This window comes from Electrona antarctica (genome assembly GCF_951216825.1).
Source record: "Electrona antarctica genome assembly, chromosome: 11".
NCBI classification, from domain to species: Eukaryota; Metazoa; Chordata; class Actinopteri; order Myctophiformes; family Myctophidae; genus Electrona; species Electrona antarctica.
The window spans coordinates 36,243,487-36,270,632 of NC_136792.1; the positions used below are offsets into that span (position 1 = coordinate 36,243,487).

Consider the following 27,146-nt stretch of genomic DNA (forward strand, 5'->3'; position numbering starts at 1 on the left):
CAATGATGCTCTATGAGCTTGTATATCTACTATTTTTGAAGAATTGTGACACAGTATATCTAAAATATAAAATGACACAGATGCTTTCCCGTTTCCTGGGTTAAAAAAATACAATTTGGCAGTTTAATCTCGATTCATGTCACAAACTAGGCTAGCCTAGTACTGAAAACAAAAATGGGTCCCAAGAAACAGCAAATAGATCCACTAATACCTCATGAATGACCCTAGAATTGGGAATTGCTTTTGTATGCTTGACTACTGACTGTGCAAGGTCATAATGAATAACACAGGCATATGCATATTCAGGGTGGACTTTCATTCCTTTAAATATATTTTTGAGCGGTGCCTAACCGCTCCATTACGTAGCAATGTGTGTGTATATATGTCTGTCCCCGTGTCTGTCCCTGTCCCTGTATGTCCGAGCACGGAAAGCTGCAACACCGTAACTCTGTCATTTCTTGACCGTTTCGGGCGTGGGAAGGCTCGCCGGAACCAGGCCGCCCCCCCCTGGGCGCGTTCCTGGGGGTCTGGATGTTCCGGGGACCCCCGGGGGACCCCCACACGGTAACTCTGTCATTTCTCAACGGTTTTGGACGCGGGGCGGCTCGCCGGAACCAGGCCGCCCCCCTGGGCGCGTTCCTGGGGGTCTGGATGTTGCGGGGACCCCCACACGGTACAGTTGCACCGCTCACTTCACACATGTGTGATTTCTTTTCTTTCTATTTTGCCTGGCTGCCATGGGCTCACCTTAATAAAAACACTTAACACATAAGCAAAGGAAGGTCATTTAAATTGCCCCTGAAGTTTTCCTTGATCGCTCACTAGAGTAAAGCAGTAATAGGCTTTCTGAGCAGTGCAGTCGGGGTAGAAGATTAGCCCTCTTTCTCTGACACTTTAATCCCTTATTAACTACAGCCCATGCCAGGTTTTAGGGTCCAACACCAATCCCAATTTTAGACAGTCCCAGATGACCGATTAAAGCTGTATTATGCAACTTTATTTAGTGAATCCAATTTTATTTTGTCTAATCTGTATGATAGGGTATGTCAATACAATATAATTTATACAATTTGCATTTGGTCTGCCTGTTCTTCTATTGAGACATTTAGTTCCTGTGCCTAGTTGAAAACAACTTTTGACACAATCCTGTTTCTGGTTTGACACAAGCATTTAATTAATTTCTCACCTGAGCAAGCAGGTGAGAATCCACTGAGCTAATAGTTTAACCACTATTAGCTCAGTGGTTAAACAAATCTGGGGAAGAACAGGAAAGTTACATGGTGTTACCAATGATGGCAAACCATTAACTTAGAATCTGTCTAAATAACATGCTATTTATTTTAATTTTGTGGTTGAGAAGAAAACAAGTCTAAGTAACGGGGGAAGGAAAAAAAGCTTTCTTTCAGTCCTTCCGTAACCTAACCTACAACTATAATATAACTGGCGTACAGTATGTGTGAATGCCGATTTAGTAACACAATACAAGTCCCATGAATGCACAATGCTGCTGATAGCACTCGACAATACAAGCTCATTCCACTAGGTGCATTGTGCAATATGCAAATCACTAGGGTGTTTTTTTGTGTACACGATGGACTTAAGGTGAGGACTTGCAAATTAAGTAGCGTCCAATTTGTGAAGAAAAGCAAGAAACTCTGAGCACAAATAAAATGTTTTGGAAAAGTGGAGATAACTCTGGAAACCGCTATGCAGTTTGGCCTAATCACTTAATTGGCTATTCAGAAAGGCTGATATCACCGCTGGCAAATGGTATGGCAGTGGTATTATAATGTTCCCGTCAGGCAGAAACCTCTTATATATATATATGATAATAATTCAGGCAGATGGCCTCATGTAAGTGTGGGGAAGTGCAGTGTATATGTGTAATAGTTTATTCAATCATCACTCTGTTGGGTGAGATGAAAACGGGCAGCCGTTGCAGGGGTTGTGTTTGCACACAGAATGCACTGGCTGTAAGGCCATGGCGCTGCTCAGCTCTGTACTGGTATCACTTTACTGAAAGGTCTGCCAACCTCCCGTTGTTGTCGATCGTCTCAATCGTCCGTCGCTAAATGTGCTCCGCTGCTATAAATCGCTGGGTGCTATGATTTAATGGATTAAATAACCTGGGTGTTCGGGGTGTTAACTCGTGTAACGCGTGAATGGGAGGGAGTGTTAACAGCCGAGCTACACCAGGACTTTCAAAGTGCGTGTGTGCATATACGCACACACGCACACATAGATCCAGAGCTATTTTAAAGTCTGCATATGCGGGGGTCACGTATACGCACACACGCGCTTGGTGTATCTTGGCCGTTATTGGCGGTTTGACAGGGTAGGAGCTAAAGGATCATGTAACATCTGGAACATGTCGCACTGCTTCACATCATGAACACACATAGGCGCACCCATGCACAGGCACAGGCACACACTATTATTATTATTTATGCTTTGTCCTCCATCTTTACAGCTTTCTCGTCTTCCTCCACCCCCGCCCCCATCCGCTGTCCTTGATCATTCTCCTTGTTCCTCCTCTCCTCTCCTCTGTCTATCCTCTCCTCTGTATTAAGTACTCAAGTAAATGTACTTAGTCACTATCCATCACTGGCGTTCAGTTTTTCATATTTGTATTGCTCTAAAATTACCCCCCCCCCCCCCATCCTCTCACCCTGACATCTCTTTGGTAGAACAGATGGCAGAAAGGTTGATAATGTAGTCCAATGTTTCCTCTATGCCTAATACCAAGCCAGCTGCTCATTGTGTGTGTGTGTGTGTGTGTGTGTGTGTGTGTGTGTGTGTGTGTGTGTGTGTGTGTGTGTGTGTGTGTGTGTGTGTGTGTGTGTGTGTGTGTGTGCATGTGTGCGTGTGTGCGTACGTGCGTACGTGCGTGTGCGTGTCCGTCCGTGCGTGTGTGTGCTTGTATTTCTATACTTATGTGGGGCAAATGTCCCCAGCAGAGTTTTATAAAGAGACATTGTGAGGGCAATTGTTGGGTCCTCACAAGATAAATGGTTATTTTATGTTTTCTTTAAGAAGAAGACTGCCTGAGTTAGGCTTACAATTTGATTTACACGTTAGGTAGATAGGCCATTTGTATGTCCTCACAAGTATAGCAACTGTGTGTGTGTGTGTGTGTGTGTGTGTGTGTGTGTGTGTGTGTGTGTGTGTGTGTGTGTGTGTGTGTGTGTGTGTGTGTGTGTGTGTGTGTGTGTGTGTGTGTGTGTTCTCATGAATCTGTTGTTGGTAGGATAAACACAGAGGACAGACATTATCAGTAGCAACAGCCACCCGGACGGATTCCATCTGAAACTGCCCCTGCATTAGCATATAAAGACAAACACACACACACCAAAATTCACATTTTACTGGCTCATCAATGCAACGATTGCGAGTCAATATGTGACAGATCATTACCATGCTGTGCTGTGGGCTTGCCACGTTCGTGTACGTGTGCGTGCGCGTTTAATGTCAGGGCTATACAATCAATTGGAAAAATAAATTGAAAGCACATTGTCGACAATTGCAATTTCCAAACCACAAAGAAAGCTGCAATGTTCATCGTCAAAAAGCTGTCCAGTTTGTATTTCTGTGGAGAATAGCATGCTGTCTGATTCAAATGATCCAGTTTAGAATAGCATGCTGTCTGATTCAAATGATCCAGTTTAGAATAGCATGCTGTCTGATTCAAATGATCCAGTTTAGCAGTGGCTCAGGGGTGGGGCAGCAGTGGCTCAGGGGTAGAGTGACTGGATGTTCAAACCCGGGCCTCCCCAGAGATAGTGTCGAAGTGTCCTTGAGCAAGACTTTGAACCCCTAATTGCTCCCGATGTGCAGGTTGGTGCCTTGCATGTTTTCCTCCGGCATCGGTGTGTGAATGTGTGTGTGAATGGGGGAATGTAATGCACAATCTCTGTAAAGCGTCTTGGATAAAGGTGCTATATAAATGCACCATTTACCATTTAGAATAACATGCTGTCTGATTCAAATAATCCAGTTTAGAATAGCATGCTGACTGATTCAAATGATCCAGTTTAGAATAGCAAGCTGTCTGATTCAAATGATCCAGTTTAGAATAGCATGCTGACTGATTCAAATGATCCAGTTTAGAATAGCAAGCTGTCTGATTCAAATGATCCAGTTTAGAATAGCATGCTGTCTGATTCAAATGATCCAGAAGGGTGCACCTCTACTGGTGTAAAACGTTCCAAAAATGTCCATGCCTCCTCTAGCCCAGGAGTAGGCAACCTCAGGCACAGGTGCCAACATTGGCACAGGGGAGGGTGGTCACTGGCACACTGGCAAGTGTGTGAGAGAGATATTTTATTTTAATATTAGTATTGAAAAAAGTTTAGTCTGTGAAACGAAGTCCCCTCACATCTATATATAAATTACACCCTGCACATAATTCTACATTCACTCAAACTCTGGGCTCTGAGTCTGTGTGAAAGAAAATAGGCCACATAAAATTGATAAAAAGGTTATGTACAGCCTATGGACAATCAAAATCAGATGGAAATATTACATTTTGATGTGGTGACATAATTCAACTGTATGTTGATACAGCACACTGATTATCATGTCAAAAAGGTTGCCGACCCCTGCTCTAGCCCATTTAGACTAAATCATAATTAATCATGATTAATCATTCGAACTATGTCCAAAATATGCCATGTTTTTCTGTATATTGTTGTGTGAATGGTAAGTTAAATGTCTGACGGTGGATATATACATTTAACATACGCATGCATTTATGTATAATTTCTATAACAAATCTAATTTAAAACACCCAGGACAATGCTCCACAAATCCTAGATTCTTCCCCCTTGCTTTAAAACACCTAGGACAATGCTCCACACATCCTAGACTCTTCTACCTTGCTTTAAAACACATAGGACAATGCTCCACACATCCTAGACTCTTCTACCTTGCTTTAAAACACCTAGGACAATGCTCCACACATCCTAGACTCTTCTCCCTTCCTTAAGACAACGCTCCACACATCCTAGACTCTTCTCCCTTCCTTAAAACACCCAGGAGAACGCTCGGCACGTCATAAACTGTCCCCCCTTCCTGAAAACACCCAGAACAACACAACACTCTATCCTGGTTCCAAACTGTGTAATTAACATTACAATCTGAACTGCAAACTCACTCCCGTTGTCTTTCCACCATAGTCTGAAGACCTACCTCTTCAGACTACAGATCCCATAGCCTGCGTGGACCACGGCCCTGACTACAGACACCATAGCCTGTGGGGTTGCTGACCCTGACTACAAATCCAATAGCCTGTCGGCATTGTGATCCTGACTACAATACTATGTAGTCAGGATCACGCCTGTGGGGGGTCATGACCCCGACAACATAATCCATAGCCTGTGGGGGCCACGACTCACGATTTAAGACTACAAATCATGACCCAGACTACAGATCCCACAGCCTGTTGCAAAAATTCTACTGAAATAAACAACTTCAATGTGTGAAAAGTGGCCCGGACGGCTGGCATCTGTCAGGGCACATACTGTAGGCTGCTAATCGAGCCTGGCAGCGTATCACAGGTTTGAATCCCGATCCCAACGACCTTTGCTGCGTGTCACTCCCCATTTCTCTGTCCCCATTTCCTGTAGGTCTACTGTCCTATCAAATACAAATATATTTATAAATTGTGAAAAGTGAATAATTGGTTTCCCTACTCCCTGCATATGGCAATGCTCATGTGCACGCTCAGATGGACTGGTCAACACACTGAGGAAACAATGGTCTGATCATTGTTTTGTTAATTTAATAAGTAGGATAAGGTGTGATTTACCTTGAACAGTGAGCGACAGACATAGTCATACACCATGGTCTTCAGACTGGACTCCAAAGCACTGATCCTGGCCTCCGTACTCTCTGCCTCCTAAAACACACAAACAGGAAGGGAGGGAAATATATTAAGAAATAACCACAAGCAAGTGTGTTGGGACTCTTTGTTACATTTTTAACTCTCCTGTAGCCGTGCCTGAGATAACAAGATTAATCCACCTTTGTCCAGGTCGCCACGCCCGAGATTACGAGATTTGATGAATTGGCGTTAATCGAGCGTAAAAAAAACAATAGCATTTTTAACTTCGTTGCTAGCCACCGCTAGCGCCCATGTAAAAACGGCCGAAATCCCAGTGTGCACAGGCGTGCACGCGGTCTTAATTGACATTATGGCTCAAAATGAGATGAAATAGGCATGATAAAACATTAATCCAACCTCCTGCTAATGAAAACACTGATCGCATCGCTAGTAGACCTCGTTGGGCTTCCGCAGAGCTGGGGGGCTCGATTAGTTTCAATCATGTTTTTTTTCACCCAGTGTCAATTATCTAATGTAATCCTGCGTGCAACACTTCCTCTGCCAACCTGGGGGGGGGGGGGGGGGGGGCAGAAAACTGACCTCATGCTTCCTTCTATGCATGAGGAGTCCAAGCTGCTTCTTTTCACGTGACAGGGGAGAGTTTCCCCAGTTGGACGTAGCGCGTGGAAGGAACATGTTATTCGGACCAGTTCTTTTCCCCTCCATCAGGCGCCCCGGCTGGCCAGGGTGAGGTAGTTTAGAGACAAGAATTACTGCATGTTTATTGTGAGGGTACTTACCCTAGAGCCAAATTCCAATACCCCAAATCTCGGCAAATTATGGTGAAATTGGTGACCTGCCGAAATATGTTACCATCTTGTGGACTTCACACAACTTACATGGAGGTCTTTAAATATGTAGCCTGAATACCGCTAGGTTGAACTCTGCTAATGAACAAACTGCAACGATTTGCAATCGGACACTGACATTATGTGATATCTACATGATTGCCACATATTTCAGCTGGTCACTTTTTTCACCATAACACCGCCATGCTGGAGTGAGCAAGTGTGAGTGAGCGAGTGGCCGAGATTTTGGGTATTGGAATTTGGCTTAGGGGACACGGGGAGAACATGCAAACTCCACACAGAAAGACCCTTTTGTCAACCCCAACTAGGGTACGGGCACTGCATGACACGGAGGAGGGAACACGCCCACAGCGGGAATCGAACCTAGGACCTTCTATCTGTAAGGCGACAGCACTACCGACTGTGCCACCGTGCCCCCTGCGCCACCGCTTGCTTATGTATGATTCTTGATGACTAATTTGTATGTATTTGATTTATTACCAATTTACCATGTTTTGTTCTTGCTTACTGTAAATCGCTCTGGATTAAGAGCTAAATGCCTGAATTGTAAATTGGATTAGAAGGTGGATGTGATTAGATGCAATATTACTACACTATTTCACTATAACTGCATCATTATGACATGTAATTACACTATTAATACATTGGTATTACAGTATTATTGTTGTTACAGAGTTAGCTTATGGCACATTTACATGGAAGTGAAAACTGAAATGTTGATTAATGAGCATTGTCCCTGTCAAATAAATAAATACATAAACACTGTTATTACATTAGGGGAAAGTTTGCAAAACAAAAACACTGCCCCGTGTGAGGCTCGAACTCACGACCTTCAGATTATGAGACTGACGCGCTGCCTACTGCGCCAACGAGGCTACACATACAATGCCCAAGTATGGATATGAGAAAGAGAGAGAGAGAGATGAATATAAAACCGGCAGACGAGGAAAAGTCAATACGTGCTAACACAGCAGCGAGATTTGTGAGCTGCTGTGACAGGATGTCAAATGGAATACAAACACCTTAAGGAATACAAACCATTGTGTGTACACTGTTTATCAAAAGTATAAAGCTAACATCTCCTATATGGATGTATACATATGGATGTATATCGTATAACTATCTCTGACAGAAAATGCACAATCTTTTTATAGTTGCACAAGATAGTATTACCCAAAGTGTTAATGTAACACAGTTCTGTTTACACCTTTATTTAATTCCTATTTATATCCAATTTTTTTTTTTTGTAAATACATTGTTTTATTTTGATTGTCTTGTTCCACTTCTGCTTTGGCAATGTAAACGTATGTTTTCTCATGCCAATAAAGCTCCTTTGAATTGAATTGAATTGAATTGAATTGAATTGAATTGAATTGAATTGAATTGAATTGAATTGAATTGAATTGAATTGAGAGAGAGAGAGAGAGAGAGAGAGAGAGAGAGAGAGAGAGAGAGAGAGAGAGATGGAGTGGAGACCCACACACATTGAACTAACATTGATAAACACCCCACTGTACAAGTACATTTCTTACTTATTAAGTAAAATGAGCGACACAACAACGTAGATTATGCCCTATTAGAAGTAAACGTCCTGTATTTAAAGTTTTATTTGAGTAAAAGCACAAAAGTTGTCGTATCAAAATTAAACTTATAACACAAAAGTGAATATAGACTCTTTTTCCTTAATTGCTGGATCAACAAGCTCATAACACATTGAGTTGTGGAATGTAGATTGACAAAATATTTTGAATATCCAGAATAGTAGGCCTATAGGGCTTAATAGGTTAATTATGTTTCTAATCATAATCTAAAGTAACTTCTAACTAAAGCTGTCAGATAATTGCAGTGGAGTAAACAAGTAGGACACTATTTGCCTCTGAGATGTAGTGGAGTATAACGTACTGGGCAAACATGTAAATACACAAGTAAAGTAAACTAATGTACAGTGCAAGTACAGACAGTGACACGTACAGGCAACTCCACACAGTCCACACACAGATCCTCTCAATCACTGCTCCTCTCTCTGTCCAGAGGGGGTGTGTACGTCCGTATTGTGACTGAGCTTTTACTGAAATACTATGGAAAACTTTATTTTTCAATTCAGATTTTCATTACTTTGAGCATATTCACAAAAGCAACTAGGGACTCCTGATGTGCCTTGCATGATTTCTGCAGCCATCGGTGTATGAATGTGTGTGTGAATGTAATGCACAATCTCTGTAAAGCGCCTTGGACAAAGGCGCTATATAAATGCACCATGTACCATTTATCCACACATTCTAGACTAATTCTACCTTGCTTAAAACACCCAGGACAACGCTCTGCACATCATAAACTGTTCCCCCTTCCTGAAAACACCCAGAACAACACAACACATGACCTAGACTCTTCTACAGACCCCATAGCCTGTGGGGATGCTGACCCTGACTACAAATCCCATAGCCTGTCGGCATCGTGATCCTGACTACAATACTATAGCCTGTGGGGGGTCATGACCCCGACAACATAATCCATAGCCCGTGGGGGCCACGACTCACGACTCACGACTCCAAATCATGACCCAGACTACAGATCCCACAGCCTGTTGCAAAAATTCTACTGAAATAAACAACTTCAATGTGTGAAAAGTGGCCCGGACGGCTGGCATCTGTCAGGGCACATAGGCAGCTAATCAAGCCTGGCAGCGTATCACGGGTTCGAATCCCGATCCCGACGACCTTTACTCCACACAGTCCACACACAGATCCTCTCAATCAATCACTGTGTGTGTGTGTCTGTGTGTGTGTGTGTGTGTGTGTGTGTGTGTGTGTGTGTGTGTGTGTGTGTGTGTGTGTGTGTGTGACTGAGGCAACAGATAAGAGGGTGTCTGTTGCATGATGGGAAAGGTTGCACTTTGAACACAACAGAATTGAGCAGAATACGGGCAAAGAAGACTTGCATGCGAGCACACACACACACACACACACACACACACACACACACACACACACACACACACACACACACACACACACACACACACACACACACACACACACACACACACACACACACACACACACACACACACACACACAGGCTATGATGACCAGCTGCTGCTGCCTGGCAGTGTTGTTGGATGACACCACTGGATCAAACAGCCCACAAAGGATTTGCAGAATTTTGGCTTAAACTCTGTGTGTGTGTGTGTGTGTGTGTGTGTGTGTGTGTGTGTGTGTGTGTGTGTGTGTGTGTGTGTGTGTGTGTGTGTGTGTGTGTGTGTGTGTGTATTACCGAAATATTATTACTTTACCCAGTAACGAGTAAAGGTATTACTCTGTAATACCAGTTGAAGCATGCACGCATCCGCCTGGGTGACAGCAGACTGCTGGGCAAGCGCTGGCGCTTTGGCATGGGGGGTCAGATCAACATATGGAATGAATTCTGTACTGGTCATAGTAGCGTGCCTTGAGTGTACAGGGTTTGATGAGGTCTGATCAACATATGGAATGTCAGAACAGGTCAGCTCCATATATGGAGATCTAAGGGTGGCAGCGGGGGCAGCGTCTTGAGTGTACACTGTACAGGGTTTGATGAGGGCCCATCCCTGATGATGTCACGTGATGTCACGAGACATGGGCACCATACAGTATATGGGGGCTTTCCCCATGCATGGGATTTTGAGTGATACACTGACTGACTGACGGAAAGAATGTACAATTTCATAGTAAATGCGACCTGCGGTTGTAATTACTAATATGTGCTACTTAAATAGCAGATATTAGCCTACATATTACTGTAATACTTGGGACTTGTTGGCTACCGTTTAAAAACATTTCATTTGGCTGATTGGTGACTCTGGGGGGGGGGGGGGGGGGGGGGGGGGGCAAAAGTAATATGTAATATTATATAATAAATATATTAGTCTTGATTCCAAGTAATATAAAATAAGAATTACTTTTTTAAGGAGTAATATTATGTAATAAGTAACATATCACTCTCTTGAGTAATATTGCCCAAAACTGGTGTGTGTGTGTGTGTGTGTGTGTGTGTGTGTGTGTGTGTGTGTGTGTGTGTGTGTGTGTGTGTGTGTGTGTGTGTGTGTGTGTGTGTGTGTGTGTGTGTGTGTGTGCGTGCGTGCGTGCGTTTGTGTGCACGCAAGATCGATCGATCAAGCTTGTGTCTGTGCGTGCATGCGTGTGATCTTCCTGCCCGCTAGTCTGACTAAGCTCAAATAAAATAACCCGAGATCCAGCACACAAAAGAGACCCATAACACTGGAATGGATTGAATCTAACCAAACTAACCTCAACATCTTAACTTGTGGTAACAGTCATTTTTTGATTTTGGTGACACCTTTGTTGTTTCTCAAACTTATAATACTGTGTTGATATTCTACTGGTTCCGTGTCAACTTGTGACTTTGTCACTTGCAGCAAGTGAGCACACGCACGCACAGGGATGTGTTCTTTTTTTTGCAGAGCTGCAATACAGAATGTTCTCACACTCTCTATGACAGTGCAGACATAGCTGAATGGGTAGGTAGCGACTCAAGGCTTCCAGGGAAACCGAAGTTCCCAGATTTGAGCCCTGGCAATGCGTCGAATTATGCCTGAGCAAGACACTAGACTCCTAACTGCTTCCCTCTGTGCTCAGTTTTACCACATGAGCAGCAAATTGCAATCAGCTTGGTGAAGCTGAGAACTGAATTCCCCCCGCCAGATCAAACAGGTGTAATTATTATTAGCCTAAGGACTAGTCCCAAATAGGTAGGTAGGCCATGAAAGTGGTTAAGTATGTGGGTTGTATAAGTAACCAGTGCTTGTGACTAAATAATAACTACAATGGATTTTAGTTTTTCCATTTCCTGAAAAGAAACAGTTTTAGTCATAGGAGGTTTCCACCCAACAGTGAAAATATAATTTATTATAGCTTTATTCTATTCTATTCTATTTCGTTATATTTGGCTCTATTCTCTTATCATTCCATATTGTGTTGTATTGTTTACTGATGAGGATCAGGCCCATGCTCGGTATGAGATGTGATGAATACTAAACAAAAGCTGGTAAATAAATTAAAAGCAGACGGCAGGGGGAAAAAAACAGCTTGGTTGCAAATTCTTCTGGTACCCATGTGGGCGTCGATATTCAAATTTAACAAACTGGTGGGAAGGCAAGCCGTTATTCCGTCCCACGCTCCTCCTGTATCTATTGTTAAACAAACAGAATGTAGAAATCTAAACAAAGAATCCATTCGTTCACTCTGCCTGCCTTAACTTCGCAGTTCATTGCACTTTTTCCCTCTTGTTCTCTCTATTTTTACGGTGTAACCTAGTGCACTGGTTCTCAGCGTCAGGTCCGTGTACCACTCGGGGGTCCGATTAGACCCTTATGGGTCTGTAACCTCAAAGAGTGTATGAACCAAATGTACTCTTATGGTGCCATTATGGTTCCATTATGGGTCCCTGAGGTTACATACCCATAAGGGACAATGTCCAAATGGAGAAAACAGTTGCCTATAAGAAGTGCACACTGTCACTAAGCTATTTACATAGAAGCCCACAATTATTTGTTCTTCGCAAGTTATATTAATATTACTTTGTTATAAATATTTAACTTTTAATCACTTTTTAAAATCACTTATTATGGAAGCCAAAGCGTCTCGTAGGCTATTGACCACATTTAGGGACGGATTACATCAGGGGCTAGACTGTTTCAGAGCCAAGCTGTCCATAAGGAATCGAACGGCTGAAACCTTGCCCAGGCCCAGATATGGAGTCATAAGTCATAGATGCATAATAGATGACTGGAGTCAATAGACTGACCACACACAGTCTGAGATCCACATGAAGACACACCGTCATTGGAAAAAAGGTCTTGTAATTGTACTGTACATGATTTTCCCTTTTAGGTAAGTGAATTGTTTCTTTTAACCGATTAAGACCTGAGGCCAATTCTAAAATTGTCTTCTAAATCAACGGTGCTCAAATATCAAGGACCCCAAAAGTATATGTAGGCTATTTGACGACGGACCCCCATCTCAAATTATTTTGTTCCAGAAGCAAAGATTTGAGTTTAAAAAGTAGTCGGTAGTGCTGTTGCCTCACAGCTAGAAGGTCCTGGGTTTGATTCCCGCTGGGGACACTGTGGGCGCTGGGGGCATGTTCTCTCCTCCGCGTCATCAGTGCCCATACCTGAGGTGGGTTTGGCGAAAGGGCCTTTCTGTGTGGAGTTTGCATGTTCTCCCTGTGTCCCCTAGACCTCACAAAAAAACATGCAGTAACCCTGGTCTCTAAACTGCCTCCCCCGGGCCAGCCAAAGATTTGTATCATTTTAAAGGCAGGTACAAATGCCTGTATAGCCTGGCCCGGCTTAGCGGTCCATTCACATTGGCTGGTAATACAGCATGACAGTGTGTCATGGATTCGAGTCCCGATCCTGACAAACGTTGCTGTGCGACTTTCCCCCCCATCTCTCTCCCTATTCCTGTCTAGCTACTATACATCTATCAATAAAGGCAAAAAAAGCCCCAAATTATATATATAAAAAAAAGACTGTATAGTGGGGACATGGGGTCTCCAAACATTTATCTCCTAACAGGCTGTTAAGCAGCTCAAAGTGCAGCATTGGCATCTTGCTCGTCGAGGCCGGGGTTAATGTGCTGATGAAAAGATGAGTCTGTCAAAGTGTTGGGTAGCATCCAGCATTCACCGGGTTACTGCACGGGTGAAATAGGCTCTCTCACTCTCCCTCTGTATCTCTCTCTTGCTGATTGAGCGGCTGGTCTAATGTTACACACAACGTCCGTGAAAGTGGCTCCCTCCGCCTTGACCAGTGTGGATTTTGACAGCACCTTTTGATTTAGTTTAAGTCATAGTCTTTTGAAAATAGAAATCTACTCAATCTACAGTTGATTCTGTCGACAAAAATACACGTGCATGTTGAAAAAACACCTCACAGTCATAACTTAGTTTAAATTTAGTTTTTGTCTGTGAAAAAAGTTGGTTGACGAAAATTTTTTTGTCATAGTTTTAGTCAACGAAATCAACACTGCTCTTGACACTGATGACGGCTGCCCAGCCCTTAGGGAGCTGAAACGCATCTGTTGTGTTACCCACTACAGGCAAATAAATTGAGTAAAAAGGACATTGTGTGCTGGCCTGGTCCCATTTTCCTTTGCATACCTCTCCCAGCCCCCAACCCACCACACCTCACCCTTGACGTTCAAATACAACAGAAACCATTTGTGATGTGATGTCAGCGACTATCCGGCCAGCCACCTGCCACAGATAACGAAGGTTATTTAAGTGGACACATTTTCTGATAGGCGTGCCCTCTTTTTAAAAGATCAAAGAGCTTTGACAGTTTTGAAGAATACATTCTTCAAGTCTGGGTGGATCAACTTTCTCACGGGCGACAAAAGTCTAAGTGTGTTTACCATCAGCGTGATCCTACCATTTGAAGAAATGGCAGTGAGGGAACATATGTGTCTGGTTCCCCGTAGGTCAACTGTCATCGTGACCCAAATGCTGTTTGAAGTGCAGTTACATGGCACTTACACAATTCATGTTATGACACAAATGGCCAGTATGCCAACTTTAGCCTGAATCCTCCAATGAGGAAAACATCCGGAAATGTGACAGACATCCTATGTCTCGAGAGCTCACCCTCAAACCAGGGGTGGATCTACGTAATAGATTTGACAGCTTCCCACGTGATTTCCTTCCACACCTGCATTCCAGCGGGGTGCGGTAGCATCTCGCTCAGGCCGCGATGTGGCAGCCATAGCTCATCATGTTCCTCTCTAGACAATGCTTGTCATTCCAACAGACACGCATGCTCTGGTAAACAAATGCATCTGTTCCATGTCCCTATGGCGGAGAATATTGTCACTATCTACAGGTCCTTATAATATCAAACAAGAACAAGACTGGGCCCAATAATAGTGTTGTTTCATGTAGCCAGTGTATGACACCAGTATAACAGTGGTTCTTAAAACATGTTAAAACAGTTTAGCTGCATAACCCGTGTTCCATGCTATTTAATCCATGTTTTGATGCTGCTTAATACGCTAAACCCACTATTTGTTTTATGTGTATAATTCGCCGTTTTTTTAATAATTAAAAAGAAAGAGCGGATTTGTCGCAGACCTGGTGACGAGGCCGTCGCGTTATGATGACGAAACCGGAAATCGAGCCGTGCTCTGGGCTGCAAGGGCTTCTGGGAAAATGAGTTCAATGCAAGTGAACGGTAGTTCTAACTGCACTCCAGCAGCCCTCACAGCCAGTTGTCATTTTGCATCGTGATGGTCGCATGTTTTTCTCTTCAACAACAACACATGGAACTATTTTCAGGTGGATTTTCAAGGATCAAAGCCAAAAATACTTTGCCGTATGCTCCAAAGGTAATAAAACAATCCTGGCAGCCTACAGTAGGTGGTTTGGATATATTAATCTAAAGCCCTTAAAGTGTTGCAAGGCACCCCATAACTCTGAAAATACAAATGGAACCAAATGGAACCGGTAAGAGTCCATTAAGGTTCCATTTCTACACACTCAGAGTGACAGACATGGAAGGGTCCCCCAAGGAATTCATGGACCACACTTTGAGAACCACTGGTCTGTAACTCTGAGAGCGTACATTTAAGTGTCCATTTATTCGCTCTTTATGGGGGTGCAGCGGTGGCAAAAAGGTTGGAGGCACATGTAAAGTTCCAGGTTCAATTCCCCCGACCTGCAGGTGGTGAAGTTTTTTTTCTTTATTTATTTACGGGGCCTCCAATACCCAGTTTTGAGTGTTTGTGTAAACACAAACATTGTCCTAACACAAACGGTGAATGCCACTGACAATGAATGGCCAGTTTTGGTAAATACAAACATTGAAGACGAAAGTGAGGACGCAATTTGTGATTGGCCGGAATGAGATGATGTATGAAGATAAGAGCGACCCTCACTTCACACGGGTGTGATCATTTTTTTTGTTTTTTGTTACTAGCATGGAGGTTCAACCGTCTCACCTTCTTGGCCTGGAGGGCACGCTGGAAGAGCCTTAGGAAGGAGGCCAGGCTGAAGCGGTACATGGTGTTGATCTTGGACAGGTCCGTGATCACAAAGTACATCTTACTGGCGCTCTCCGCCAGAGGCAGGTATGCATCACGCTCCTGGGAGGGAGGGAGAGAGAGAGAGCGAGAGAGAGAGAGAGAGAGAGAGAGCGAGAGAGAGAGAGAGAGAGAGAGAAGAGAGGAATCAAGAAGGTTCATTTTGTCACAGACTCACACGGGTACAGGCAGCAAAGATATGGACTTTGACAATATCACTGTGCAATGATACACTGGATCGAGTTTAATTAAATACTGAGGAACGGAACGATGAGACAATGACACAGAAAACCTTATAATGCAGAGAGAGAGAGAGAGAGAGAGAGAGAGAGAGAGAGAGAGAGAGAGAGAGAGGGAGAGAGGTTGCAGATGGCAGACGGGTAAAAGTGTCAGAGAAAGAGGTGAGAACTGAGAAGAGAGCAAGAAGGGAGTGAGATGAGGACAGAGAGAGCGTGAAAAGTGGGGGAGTGTGAGAGCAATAAATAGACAGTGTCTGTCTGTCTGTCTGTCTGTCTGTCTGTGTGAGAGAGAGAGAGAGAGAGAGAGAGAGAGAGAGAGAGAGAGAGAGAGAGAGAGAGAGAGAGAGAAAGCGAGCGAGAGACAGAGAGAGACAGAAGGAGCGAGAGAGAGAGATAGACAGAGAGAGAGAGAGAGAGAGAGAGAGAGAGAGAGAGAGAGAGAGAGAGAGAGATAGACAGCAAGAGAAAGGGGGGAGACAGCAACACACATATGGAGAAGAAGAAGAACTCTGATAAAAGAGATGTGAAGGCTGTGAGACAGACATTAGCTCTGGAGTAACACTGCCCCCTTCAGGATCATTGTTACTAGCTGGGTCCTGTGACCGCATTTCCCCATGGGATTGTGTGTGCTTTTTTGTGTGTTCATATTGTAACAATCGCCCTTGTCATTTAAGGAAAATCATTAACTAAGGAAAATAAAACGGGATCGTAGGGTATAGTTAAAGTTATTTATATAGAGAAGCAGTATCAGCAGTTGTCAAAACAAACGGTTCACAGATAAACCAATGCACCAAAGTGCGTCTGTCCCTGTCGTTCTCCCTATAACATACAAGAATCACACAGGCAGACAAACTGAAAGCAACAAACAATATTCTCATTCAAAACTCCTCCCGCCCCAACCAAGTCCCGACGCCTGCCGTAGCGTCTCCTCGTTCCCAACAAACAAACAATAAACAACCCGAAATCAAGTGCGCAACAATCGCGCTAAGTAATGAGTAAATAAATAAATAAGTAAAGTCCGCGCTCGTCCTCTTCCTTAATGAAGCGCGCGCCCGCGGCCGTTCACATTAGTTCCTTACGTGTTCGTCCCAAGAAACATAAAATATCCGCTCTGCACGGTCCAACGAAAAAACGCGATGGGGTACCCCTAATTAAATGTTTGTAATCCAAATGGACAGTTTGGAAAGATCTCACCGTTAGTGCTGGCAACGGATAATCCAAACGATGACCGATTCACCACACGGCAGCAACCTGCATGTCACTTCTCCCGATGGCCTCGACGGTCCTTCTATTAGGCTGCAGATACTAAGTTAAACTTTAATACTGACTTAAACTGTATCTGGCGCCCGGCGCTCCTCTCTCCTGTGTAGGCCCCCCTTCCCCGTGTGTCACTTCCTCCATTTGTAACCTTGTGTGGGTGGCGACATCAGTCTCTGACAGCTGTCACTCACCCCTGAACCAGGCCCATTACCAATCATGTGAATAGGAAAGGATACTTATATATATATTGACCACATTTCTTTATTTCTTTATAATAAACCTAACCTGCATAGGGAAAAACAAAGTCGAAAAACATTACAATGTGCCATTGTCACAATATGTCTGTCCAAGTGTGTGTGTGTGTGTGTGTGTGTGTGTGTGTGTGTGTGTGTGTGTGTGTGTGTGTGTGTGTGTGTGCGTGCGTGCGTGTGTGTGTGTGTGTTACCTGGTCCAGTGACACCTGCAGCCGGTGTGACTCCCGCAGTGAGTCCTGGATCAGAGCGCTGCTGGACTTGGTCTGGTTCAGGCTGTCTATGAGCTCCCTGTTCTCCAAGATGTTACCCTGAGCTGTAGCCAGAGTCTGTGGAAGAGAGACAGAGAGACAGACAGACAGACAGACAGACAGACAGACAGACAAAATTAAATAAGCACAGAGACAAATAGAAAGATACATATGACGGATGTTCCGTCCCAACACGTCCGACGATACACGCTCTGCCTTAGCGCTTGTGACCAGGCTTTTCTCTTCGCAGGTGAGTAAGGCTGGCACGGAGGCTATGCGGGGCCAGAACGCCATGTTTTTATAATAGCCTGAAGAACACAGCTTTGAAGCACCATACCATCCAGCAGCATGGAGGGAGAGAGTCTGAAACGCATTGATAAAATGTAGGCCTATTCAAATACATTCAAATAGGACAGATGAGAACGCACCAGAGCGGGGAAATGTCAGGACGGAATAATATGCTCCTACAATTCTACAATAATTAGATGTCTAACACATTAGAACCGGGAAAGCATCTGTGTCATTTTAGATTTTTGTGTTGGCTAAATAAAAATGTGAGAATTACTGATTTACTGATTTGTAGAATCTGCCTCAGGTCTTAATGGGTTAATACCACTCAAGCACTGACACTCTGCTCCAGGCACCTTCTGGATGTGTGGCTGATTGTCTATGTGTGTGTGTGTGTGTGTGTGTGTGTGTGTGTGTGTGTGGTGCGTGCGTGCGTGCGTGCGTGCGTGCGTGCGTGCGTGCGTGCGTGCGTGCGTGCGTGCGTGCGTGCGTGCGTGCGTGCGTGCGTGAACTTGTATTACTACTAGAATCTCACACACAAGATCTAAAAGCTCAGAACAGGTCGCACCTTGACACGTTGTGAACTTATAGATCAGCTATTTTCTGTTGAGTTCCTAAAATACTGTTCCTCACAAGTACAGACTTAAAGAGAGAGTTTTTCAGAGTTTTGGTCTGACAGTCTAAGGGCGTGTGTGCGTGTTTCAATTTGCCTGTGTGTGTGTTTGAGTGCATGTATATGTGTGACTGTACGTGCTGTTACCGCGTGCGTTCGAGTGCACTGTACGCGTTTGAGGTTGTTTGCGAGTGTTTGGTATATGTAAATATGGGGAGCTTCAGTGGTGTTTACTGAGAAGCGGCAGTCTGTTTGATCTTTTATGGGGCTTATTTTCGGTCTCCGAAAACTCTTATTACTTTGTGCGTGTAAAATGACATAATGACTACAGAACGGTCTGCTTCCAAAACATTCTGTGCCTGTTTGAAGTGCAGCGTTGGGGTAAATGAGGCGAAATGAGCCGCGTTAGCAGGTTCCGGGTGTTTTTAATTATTCTCGCACAATTCCCTCCGAGTCAAATGCAGACCGGCACCACTCTAAATGAAAGTGTGCTGTATCGCGTTTTCACCTAATTAAACCTAACCTTATTTTTCGTTATTGTCGGGGTGAGATGAAAATGCAGAGCTAACTGCATCGTCACAGCCGAGCAGCACAACACAGCGGGCTGAGATGAACAACCATATTGTCGCTGTCGGGCAGAGACCTTTTATCTCCATATTCTAACTTCTTGTGTTTTTTTTTATTGTGGTAAATTAACAACCTACTTAATCATACTACAGCGTCACACAAAAGTATCAAAATGTTAAACGTGACGTGAAGTATACCTTGTAGATTTTTTTATTTGAATCTAACGGTTTTGGACATGAGGTTCCCACCTGACAAAGATGACGTTCAGCTTATTCATTGTGTGTGTGTGTGTGTGTGTGTGTGTGTTTTGTGTGTTGTGTGTTGTGTGTTGTGTGTTGTGTGTGTGTGTGTGTGTGTGTGTGTGTGTGTGTGTGTGTGTGTGTGTGTGTGTGTGTGTGTGTGTGTGTGTGTGTGTGCGCGCGCGCGCGTGTGTGTATTACTATACATGTGAAGTAGAATTTGATAAATAGATATTGTGAGGACAATTATCCTGGTCCTCACAAGATAAATGGTTGCTTTTATGGCTAAAAGGCACCTAGGCTCCTACCTAGGCACCTAGGCTCCTACCTAGGCTCCTAATGCAGCCTGATTGTGCATTGCAGATTCGAGTCCCGTTCCTGACTAATTTGCTGTATGTCACTCCATGTCTCTCTCCCCTCGTTTCTTGTCTGTTTCCACTTTCCACTAACAATAAGGAAAAGAGCAGCAAACATATCTTATCTTTGTGTTTTCTACTGTTTTCAATTAGGAAACATCAAGAATCAATGACGTGTATTTGTAGTACTCACTATTTGGAATTACAGAATGCAGTTATGCCTGATATGTTACTGTATGTATGTATGTATGTATGTATGTATGTATGTATGTATGTATGTATGTATGTATGTATGTATGTATGTATGTATGTACTGTAGTACTGTAGGTGTGTCACTGTGTACCTCCAGCAGTGTCTCCTCCAACAAGAACAGCTGGATCTTCTTGTCCTCCTCTTGTTGTAGCAGTCTGGTCTTCTCCGACTCCAGCTCGGGTTTTTCTTGCTGGATGGTCAGCGCTAGCAGCTAACATTCAACACAACATTTGGATGGTCAGCGCTAGCAGCTAACATTCAACACAACATTTGGATGGTCAATGCCAGCAGCAAACATTCAACACAACATTTGGATGGTCAGTGCCAGGCCTGGAATTTAATAATTTTAGGAGCAAAAGGCAAATTCTGGAGGGCACAAAGGCCGAATGTCAGGGCTAAAAGACCATAACATTTTTTAAATCAAATTTAAGGGTTAAAGACCCTCCATTAGTCAGACACCCTCCCCAAACCCTAACCTAAGATTTTTAACCCACAGCACGGGTGATTTTTAACCCGCAGTACGGGTGATTTTTAACCCACAGCACAGGTGATTTTTAACTCGCAATACAGGTGATTTTTAACCCGCAGTACGGGTGATTTTTAACCCGCAATACGGGTGATTTTTAACCCGCAGTACGGGTGATTTTTAACCCGCAGTACGGGTGATTTTTAACCCGCAATACGGGTGATTTTTAACCCGCAGTACGGTGATTTTTAACTCGCAATACAGGTGATTTTTAGCATGGGTGATTTTTAACCCACAGCATGGGTGATTTTTAACCCACAGTACGAGTGATTTTTAACCCACAGTACGAGTGATTTTTAACCCACTGCACGGGTGATTTTTAACCCGCAGTATGGGTGATTTTTAACCCACAGCACGGGTGATTTTTAACCCGCAGTATGGGTGATTTTTAACCCGCAGTATGTGCGATTTTTAACCCACAGCACGGGTGATTTTTAACCCGCAGTACGGGTGATTTTTAACCCACAGCACAGGTGATTTTTAACCCGCAGTACGGGTGATTTTTAACCCACAGCACAGGTGATTTTTAACTCGCAATACAGGTGATTTTTAACCCGCAGTACGGGTGATTTTTAACCCGCAATACGGGTGATTTTTAACCCGCAGTACGGGTGATTTTTAACCCGCAGTACGGGTGATTTTTAACCCGCAATACGGGTGATTTTTAACCCGCAGTACGGTGATTTTTAACTCGCAATACAGGTGATTTTTAACCCGCAGTACGGGTGATTTTTAACCCACAGCACAGGTGATTTTTTTACTCGCAATACAGGTGATTTTTAACCCGCAGTACGGGTGATTTTTAACCCGCAATACGGGTGATTTTTAACCCGCAGTACGGGTGATTTTTAACCCGCAGTACGGGTGATTTTTAACCCGCAATACGGGTGATTTTTAACCCGCAGTACGGTGATTTTTAACCCACAGCATGGGTGATTTTTAACCCACAGCATGGGTGATTTTTAACCCACAGTACGAGTGATTTTTAACCCACAGTACGAGTGATTTTTAACCCACTGCACGGGTGATTTTTAACCCGCAGTATGGGTGATTTTTAACCCACAGCACGGGTGATTTTTAACCCGCAGTATGGGTGATTTTTAACCCGCAGTATGTGCGATTTTTAACCCACAGCACGGGTGATTTTTAACCCGCAGTATGGGTGATTTTTAACCCACAGCACGGGTGATTTTTAACCCGCAGTACGGGTGATTTTTAACACACTGCAGGGTTTGTCTGACTAATGACTGTAGGACGGTTGGTATGTCTAACCAACGTATGCACCCCGACCCTGTGAATTTTGGGGCGAACTTTTGCCAAAAATAGTCGATCTACAAGCTCACAACGTACCTGTCCCCGCAGGCCTGCCCTGGTGGTGGTGAAGTTGACCTCCGTAACCACAGATACAGCGTCGGGGGGGATGACAGGGTTGGGATTTCGCGTGGCCAGGAAGAGACGGAAGTCTTCGTTGTAGTCGATGACCTTGTCTCCCACCTGAACGACATACCTCGGCCCTGAAGACACAGAGGAGAGGAGAGTCGTGGTGTTACGTCATGAATCACCTCAAACCAGGGTGACCTATACAGCACATTGCAATGCCTTTCCCATGCGTAGATAGACAGCTAGTTAACAACCTTTCTTGTTTATTTATTTTTACTTGAAGTATCCGTAGTAGTCTGTAAAACTGAAACAGTACGTAAGTACAGTATATCCATAAAGTATATTATGCATTTGAATCAGTTACACAATGCTACAAAATCATCTCCGCAGCAACAGTACAAGCTAACATGAAATGCTGACTGAGCACATGTGCTGCATGGCAATCAATCAATTAAACCAGTTTACACAGGGGAAAGTCAACATCAAGTTTGTGACTTGTTATTCTAATTAAATAAACTTAATGTACAATTACAGTCAGTGTACAGGCAAAATCGTTTAAGGTGTATTCAGTAGCAGCACATGCTCTGCTGACTTTGGTTTCACTTTCCCTTTTACACTTGCACTAAACCCCACCACTAGATGGCAGTACACACAATAATCCCCATTACAAATCAATTACAAAATGTATTAACTGAGAAAAGAATCGATTATGTTTTCCTTCCAGCGTGTTAGCATGATTATTATGCCATGTGAACCTTCAAGAAAAGTGAAGTGCCACTATCAGTAGGTGAAACACAGGTACAATAATGTGTCACTGCAAGTTTGGCTATAGTTTTCCACCTGTCTAAAGTCATTTCAGAGACATGTTATTGTTAGAGGCTGTCCTGCACCGACATGAATACAGGGATGTGTCTCTTGAGACTTTCATCTGTCCTTTGGTGGACACCCCAAAAAACTTGAAGAATCACTGTTCTAAACCAGTGGTTCTCAAGATGGAGTCCATGCTGCAAATGACTGATACTTAGTTAGTAACCAAACCCTTATGGGTCTGTAACTGTGAGTTAACAACTGTATACACTTTTGGACATTTGTACAGTCGCAGATGCCCAGGATGCATCTCGGTTACAACATTAACGCTTGTAGAGAGATCAGACTTAGTAGCGCAATTTAGTAATGGAAGATTTCACTTCACGTTTTTTGAAAGGGAAGGCAGGCGTTTTCAGAATAAAATCTCCCTCATCTGCTTGGCACTCTAGCGCCTTTATTCTGGAAGATTCGGCGAAAATAACACAGGATTTTGGATCGTCTCTTTTGAACACTACACACAAAGTGCTCTGGTCTACACTACACACAAGGTATGCTTGACTGCTGCTGCCCGCACCGTTTAACCACTCTGTCAATAGCACCATGTCTCCGGAGACCCCTTTAAATCCTCCGAGCTATCTTCACCTACCCTCCCCCCTCCTCCTCTCACCCTCTGGCCTGGATGTCTGCAATGCAGCACTGCTCTGCCTCTTTTCTCTCTCTCTCTCTCTCTCTCTCTCTCTCTCTCCATACTCGAGGTGCTCGAGGTGCTCAAGGTGTCCTTTCTTCCTCTATTCCATTCCATTCCATTCCAAGCTTTTTCCCATTTCAATTAAATTAAATATGTTTTTTGTTTCTCCCTGATCCAGGGAAACGGCTAGTTGGCCTACCAACAAACTAGTAGCCAGAGGTATCGTCCCCGGAGGCTATGGGATGTATTCTATCTGGCAAGAACCAAACTCTACTGCAATAACAGGACAGCCTGAACATCGACTGATGAAATACATCCTCCAGCCATGATGCACAAGTACACCCCCCGGGCATACAATTCAATTGGCCTTATTGGCATGAGAAAATATACGTTGACATTTGCCAAAGCAAAAAGTCGGATAACAGGTCAGTATCAGCTAAGTGGTCTAGTGGTTAAAGTGTCTGCCCTGAGATTGGGAGTTTGTGGTGTGATTTCCCACCTGGGTCATACCAAAGGATTAAGCAAAGCAAAAGGATTATTTTATTAAAATTGGTTATTGTTTATAATTGATTAAATCATTCAGTTTGTTAAGCTAAAATTGAACCCTTATAATTTACAAGCTCACAACATGTCATGTTGCAACGCATGGCAAGCTTAATTGTATTTTTTGACAAATGTTCCCCTCAGAATAGGCATTGTAGGGTTTAGACTAAAGTTGATGAAATGGGAGCTTTTGTTTCCTCTTTTGTCTGGGTTTGTCAAATCTTCAGGGGGTTGGACAGCTGTTGCGATCGACATTGTAGCCATGCCCCCCTCTAATATAGACGGAATGTTCCGGTTTGAATGGCAGGTTGTGAACTGGTTCCAGCTGGCTGTGGCCGGGTACTCCAGACGCTGCTATTGGCTGCCATCGACTGGCTTCAAACAGAAAACGACTGTGGCTGAACCCCGGCCAGAGAACATTAAACAATCAAGGCTTTTTAGACCAGCTTTCAGCTGCAGATCAGAGCAGGCCTAAAAAGGACATCTGCATGCCACATAATGTGTATTATTTCAATGCTATTCGCGTTATGTGACTCGAGAGACAGATTCTGAAACAGATAGCAAAGGTCCGCCTGTCCACAGAAAAGCGTTAATTAATCTTAATTTGAGTGTACAACTAGATTTTCAGGCCACTATGATTAGAGCCATGGTCACCAGGTGCATGCATGCATGCGTGCGTGCGTGCGCGTGGATGTGATTAGCATTGACTGCTATCATGAGCAATGAGTGTACGTGTATAGACAAGTGGAATTAACAGCACTGTGTGAGCAGTGAGCACATGATGGACATTCAGTTCACACTGGAACAGAGTATCTCTGTCTCCAACAGTGGTTCTAATCCTGTGGGCCGGGGATATTGCAAGTGAGCCCCCAAATAATTGGCAAAACACAAATACCGTATGTTATTGATAATATAAAATAAAATAATGTATGTCAAAAACATTTAAAAACTGAACATAGAGTCCATGTCGTCAGTTCATGTCCTATCTGCCAGGGAGACTAGAGTTCAAAAGTCTGATCGCCTGGGGAAAGAAACTGCTCCGCATCCTTTCCGTCCTGGCACTGATGCTCCTGTACCGTTTCCCAGATGGATGTGAGAGGGGCGAGTGGCATCCTCAATGATGCCAGTTGCTCTCCTCATGCACCTCTGCTGGTATATATATATATTAAAAAATAATAACAACAAATAATAGGAAAAAAAAGGGGGAGACAGATGCACAACCGAGACAGTGCTTGTTTCACCTGACAAATATGACTGTCATCATTTATTGTTTTGAGTTTGTTTATAGTTTTAGTCGACTAAATCAACACCGTCGCTCACAACGTCTTCTAAAACTTCCCACAGTTGGAGGAGACTCCGCTCAACAATCTCCACCGAGCAGGGGCTCTGCTTTCAGGGAGGGTAAACTTTAATGTCCATCAGCAGCACAATTAACTGCTGGGTTGGTAAGTTTGACCCGCAGCAGGGGAATGGCTGCCGCTAAACGGCGGGTGCACCGGTGCGTGGTGCTTGGCGTAGCGCAAAGCAGAGGTCGACGCTCTGTATTTTCACTTTGTACAATTGCGATATGGAGAAGTCCTGCCTGGACCAATAAGCAGGAGAGAAGTATGGAAGAATGCAGGATAAATTACATTTTGTCAGTTTGTTAATTCTCTCTGATAGAAACCGATTATGGGGATACGAGTTATGTTGTTTTATGACACTGGATATCTTCATAGTCCAGTGGGAAGCCAGTATGTCCAAAAATGTTTTCCGGAAGAAAAGAAAAAGAGAACATTGTTGTGTTTGGTTTGTCTGTATACTGGATGTGTGATGAAGTGCCCACTGCCCCCAATCCCCCCATGCCATTGTGGTTGCCTAGCAACATACAGGTAAACCTTCTCAACTTCCCTGGCATTGTGCCAAGCAGTGAACGCCATTGTGAGTTATTTTCGAAGGGCGCTAGCACAGCGTTGTGTGTTTTGTGTACAGTATGAGCACGGAATGTGCTCAGCTGATTGGCTGATCACATACTGTGATGTATCATTGATGATGTAAGATGATACGAGCACCCCTCAATTTTGTTTTAAGTGAATTCAAATTGCCCCCGGTGTGTAAAGACCTTCAGAGTTAAATAAGCACTGGTGACTTTAGAGTGTAGATTGAGGTTCTGGTATAGTTTAGTTCAGTGATAATAGTCAACCTGTTTAATTCCTAGGACGTCTGTGGACGTCTTGGGCACAAATTGTGTTAATTTGCAAGGAGTAGGACACCCAGTTTGAACTGCATTAGACCACGGACAGACCCCCATTTAATAGCATGTATTGTTTTGTTTTTTTTATCTCTGGGACCCCAATCTGAACTGTGAAATTCTCACTGCTTATGTATGTAACTCAGAGCATGGAACCAAATGGACCCTTAGATTTGGTTCCAATGACATCACACCTGACAGACACCTGTCGGGAGGCATACTTTGGTTGTCCCAGCTGTCTGTCTGACAGTTAGACAGGTGTCCTATCTGCTCAGCTTATGTATGATGATGACACAATAGAAACTCAGTGTAACTTTGGAAACTCTGCGTGCGTGCGTGCGTGCGTGCGTGCGTGTGTGCGTGCGTGCGTGCGTACCCTGAGCTACGAGGTCCTTCCTCAGCAGTGGGTAGAGAGCAGGCTCCACTCCATCCATCTCCTGTATGATCAGAGTTTTACCGAACCTCACTGCCAGCTCCACCGACGTCATGAAGTTACTGTCCTGTACCACACACACACACACACACACAGTACCCTGATACATGAGTTAAGAGTACTTGCTTAAAAACACACACACACACACACACACACACACACACACACACACACACACACACACACACACACACACACACACACACACACACACACACACACACACACACACACACACACACACACACACACACACACACACACACACACACACACACACACACACACACACACACACACACACACACACAGTGCCCTGATACTTGAGTTAAGAGTACTTGCTTAAAAACATACGTGTACCTGCTGGTTGATGACTTCCAGGCGGTGTTGTTTTAGGTGTGTACGCAGCCACTCGGTAGCGCGGGAAGACGGGTCGATGAGGAACGGACAGGCCACACT

General features: G+C 43.9%; 1 protein-coding gene across 1 annotated transcript in view; it reads right to left on the reverse strand.

The window, feature by feature from the left end:
- The window catches only part of dync2h1 (dynein cytoplasmic 2 heavy chain 1), a gene marked incomplete at its 5' end in the record, with an annotated part of 668,232 nt that overhangs the window by 386,832 nt on the left and 254,254 nt on the right, over window positions 1-27,146 (reverse strand). Inside the window, 7 exons of the mRNA XM_079513540.1 lie at window positions 5,807-5,896; window positions 15,684-15,827; window positions 17,709-17,843; window positions 20,172-20,291; window positions 21,957-22,120; window positions 26,631-26,754; window positions 27,048-27,146. Of these exons, the coding sequence (XP_079369666.1) occupies window positions 5,807-5,896; window positions 15,684-15,827; window positions 17,709-17,843; window positions 20,172-20,291; window positions 21,957-22,120; window positions 26,631-26,754; window positions 27,048-27,146 (876 nt within the window). The remainder of the gene's footprint in view (window positions 1-5,806; window positions 5,897-15,683; window positions 15,828-17,708; window positions 17,844-20,171; window positions 20,292-21,956; window positions 22,121-26,630; window positions 26,755-27,047) is intronic.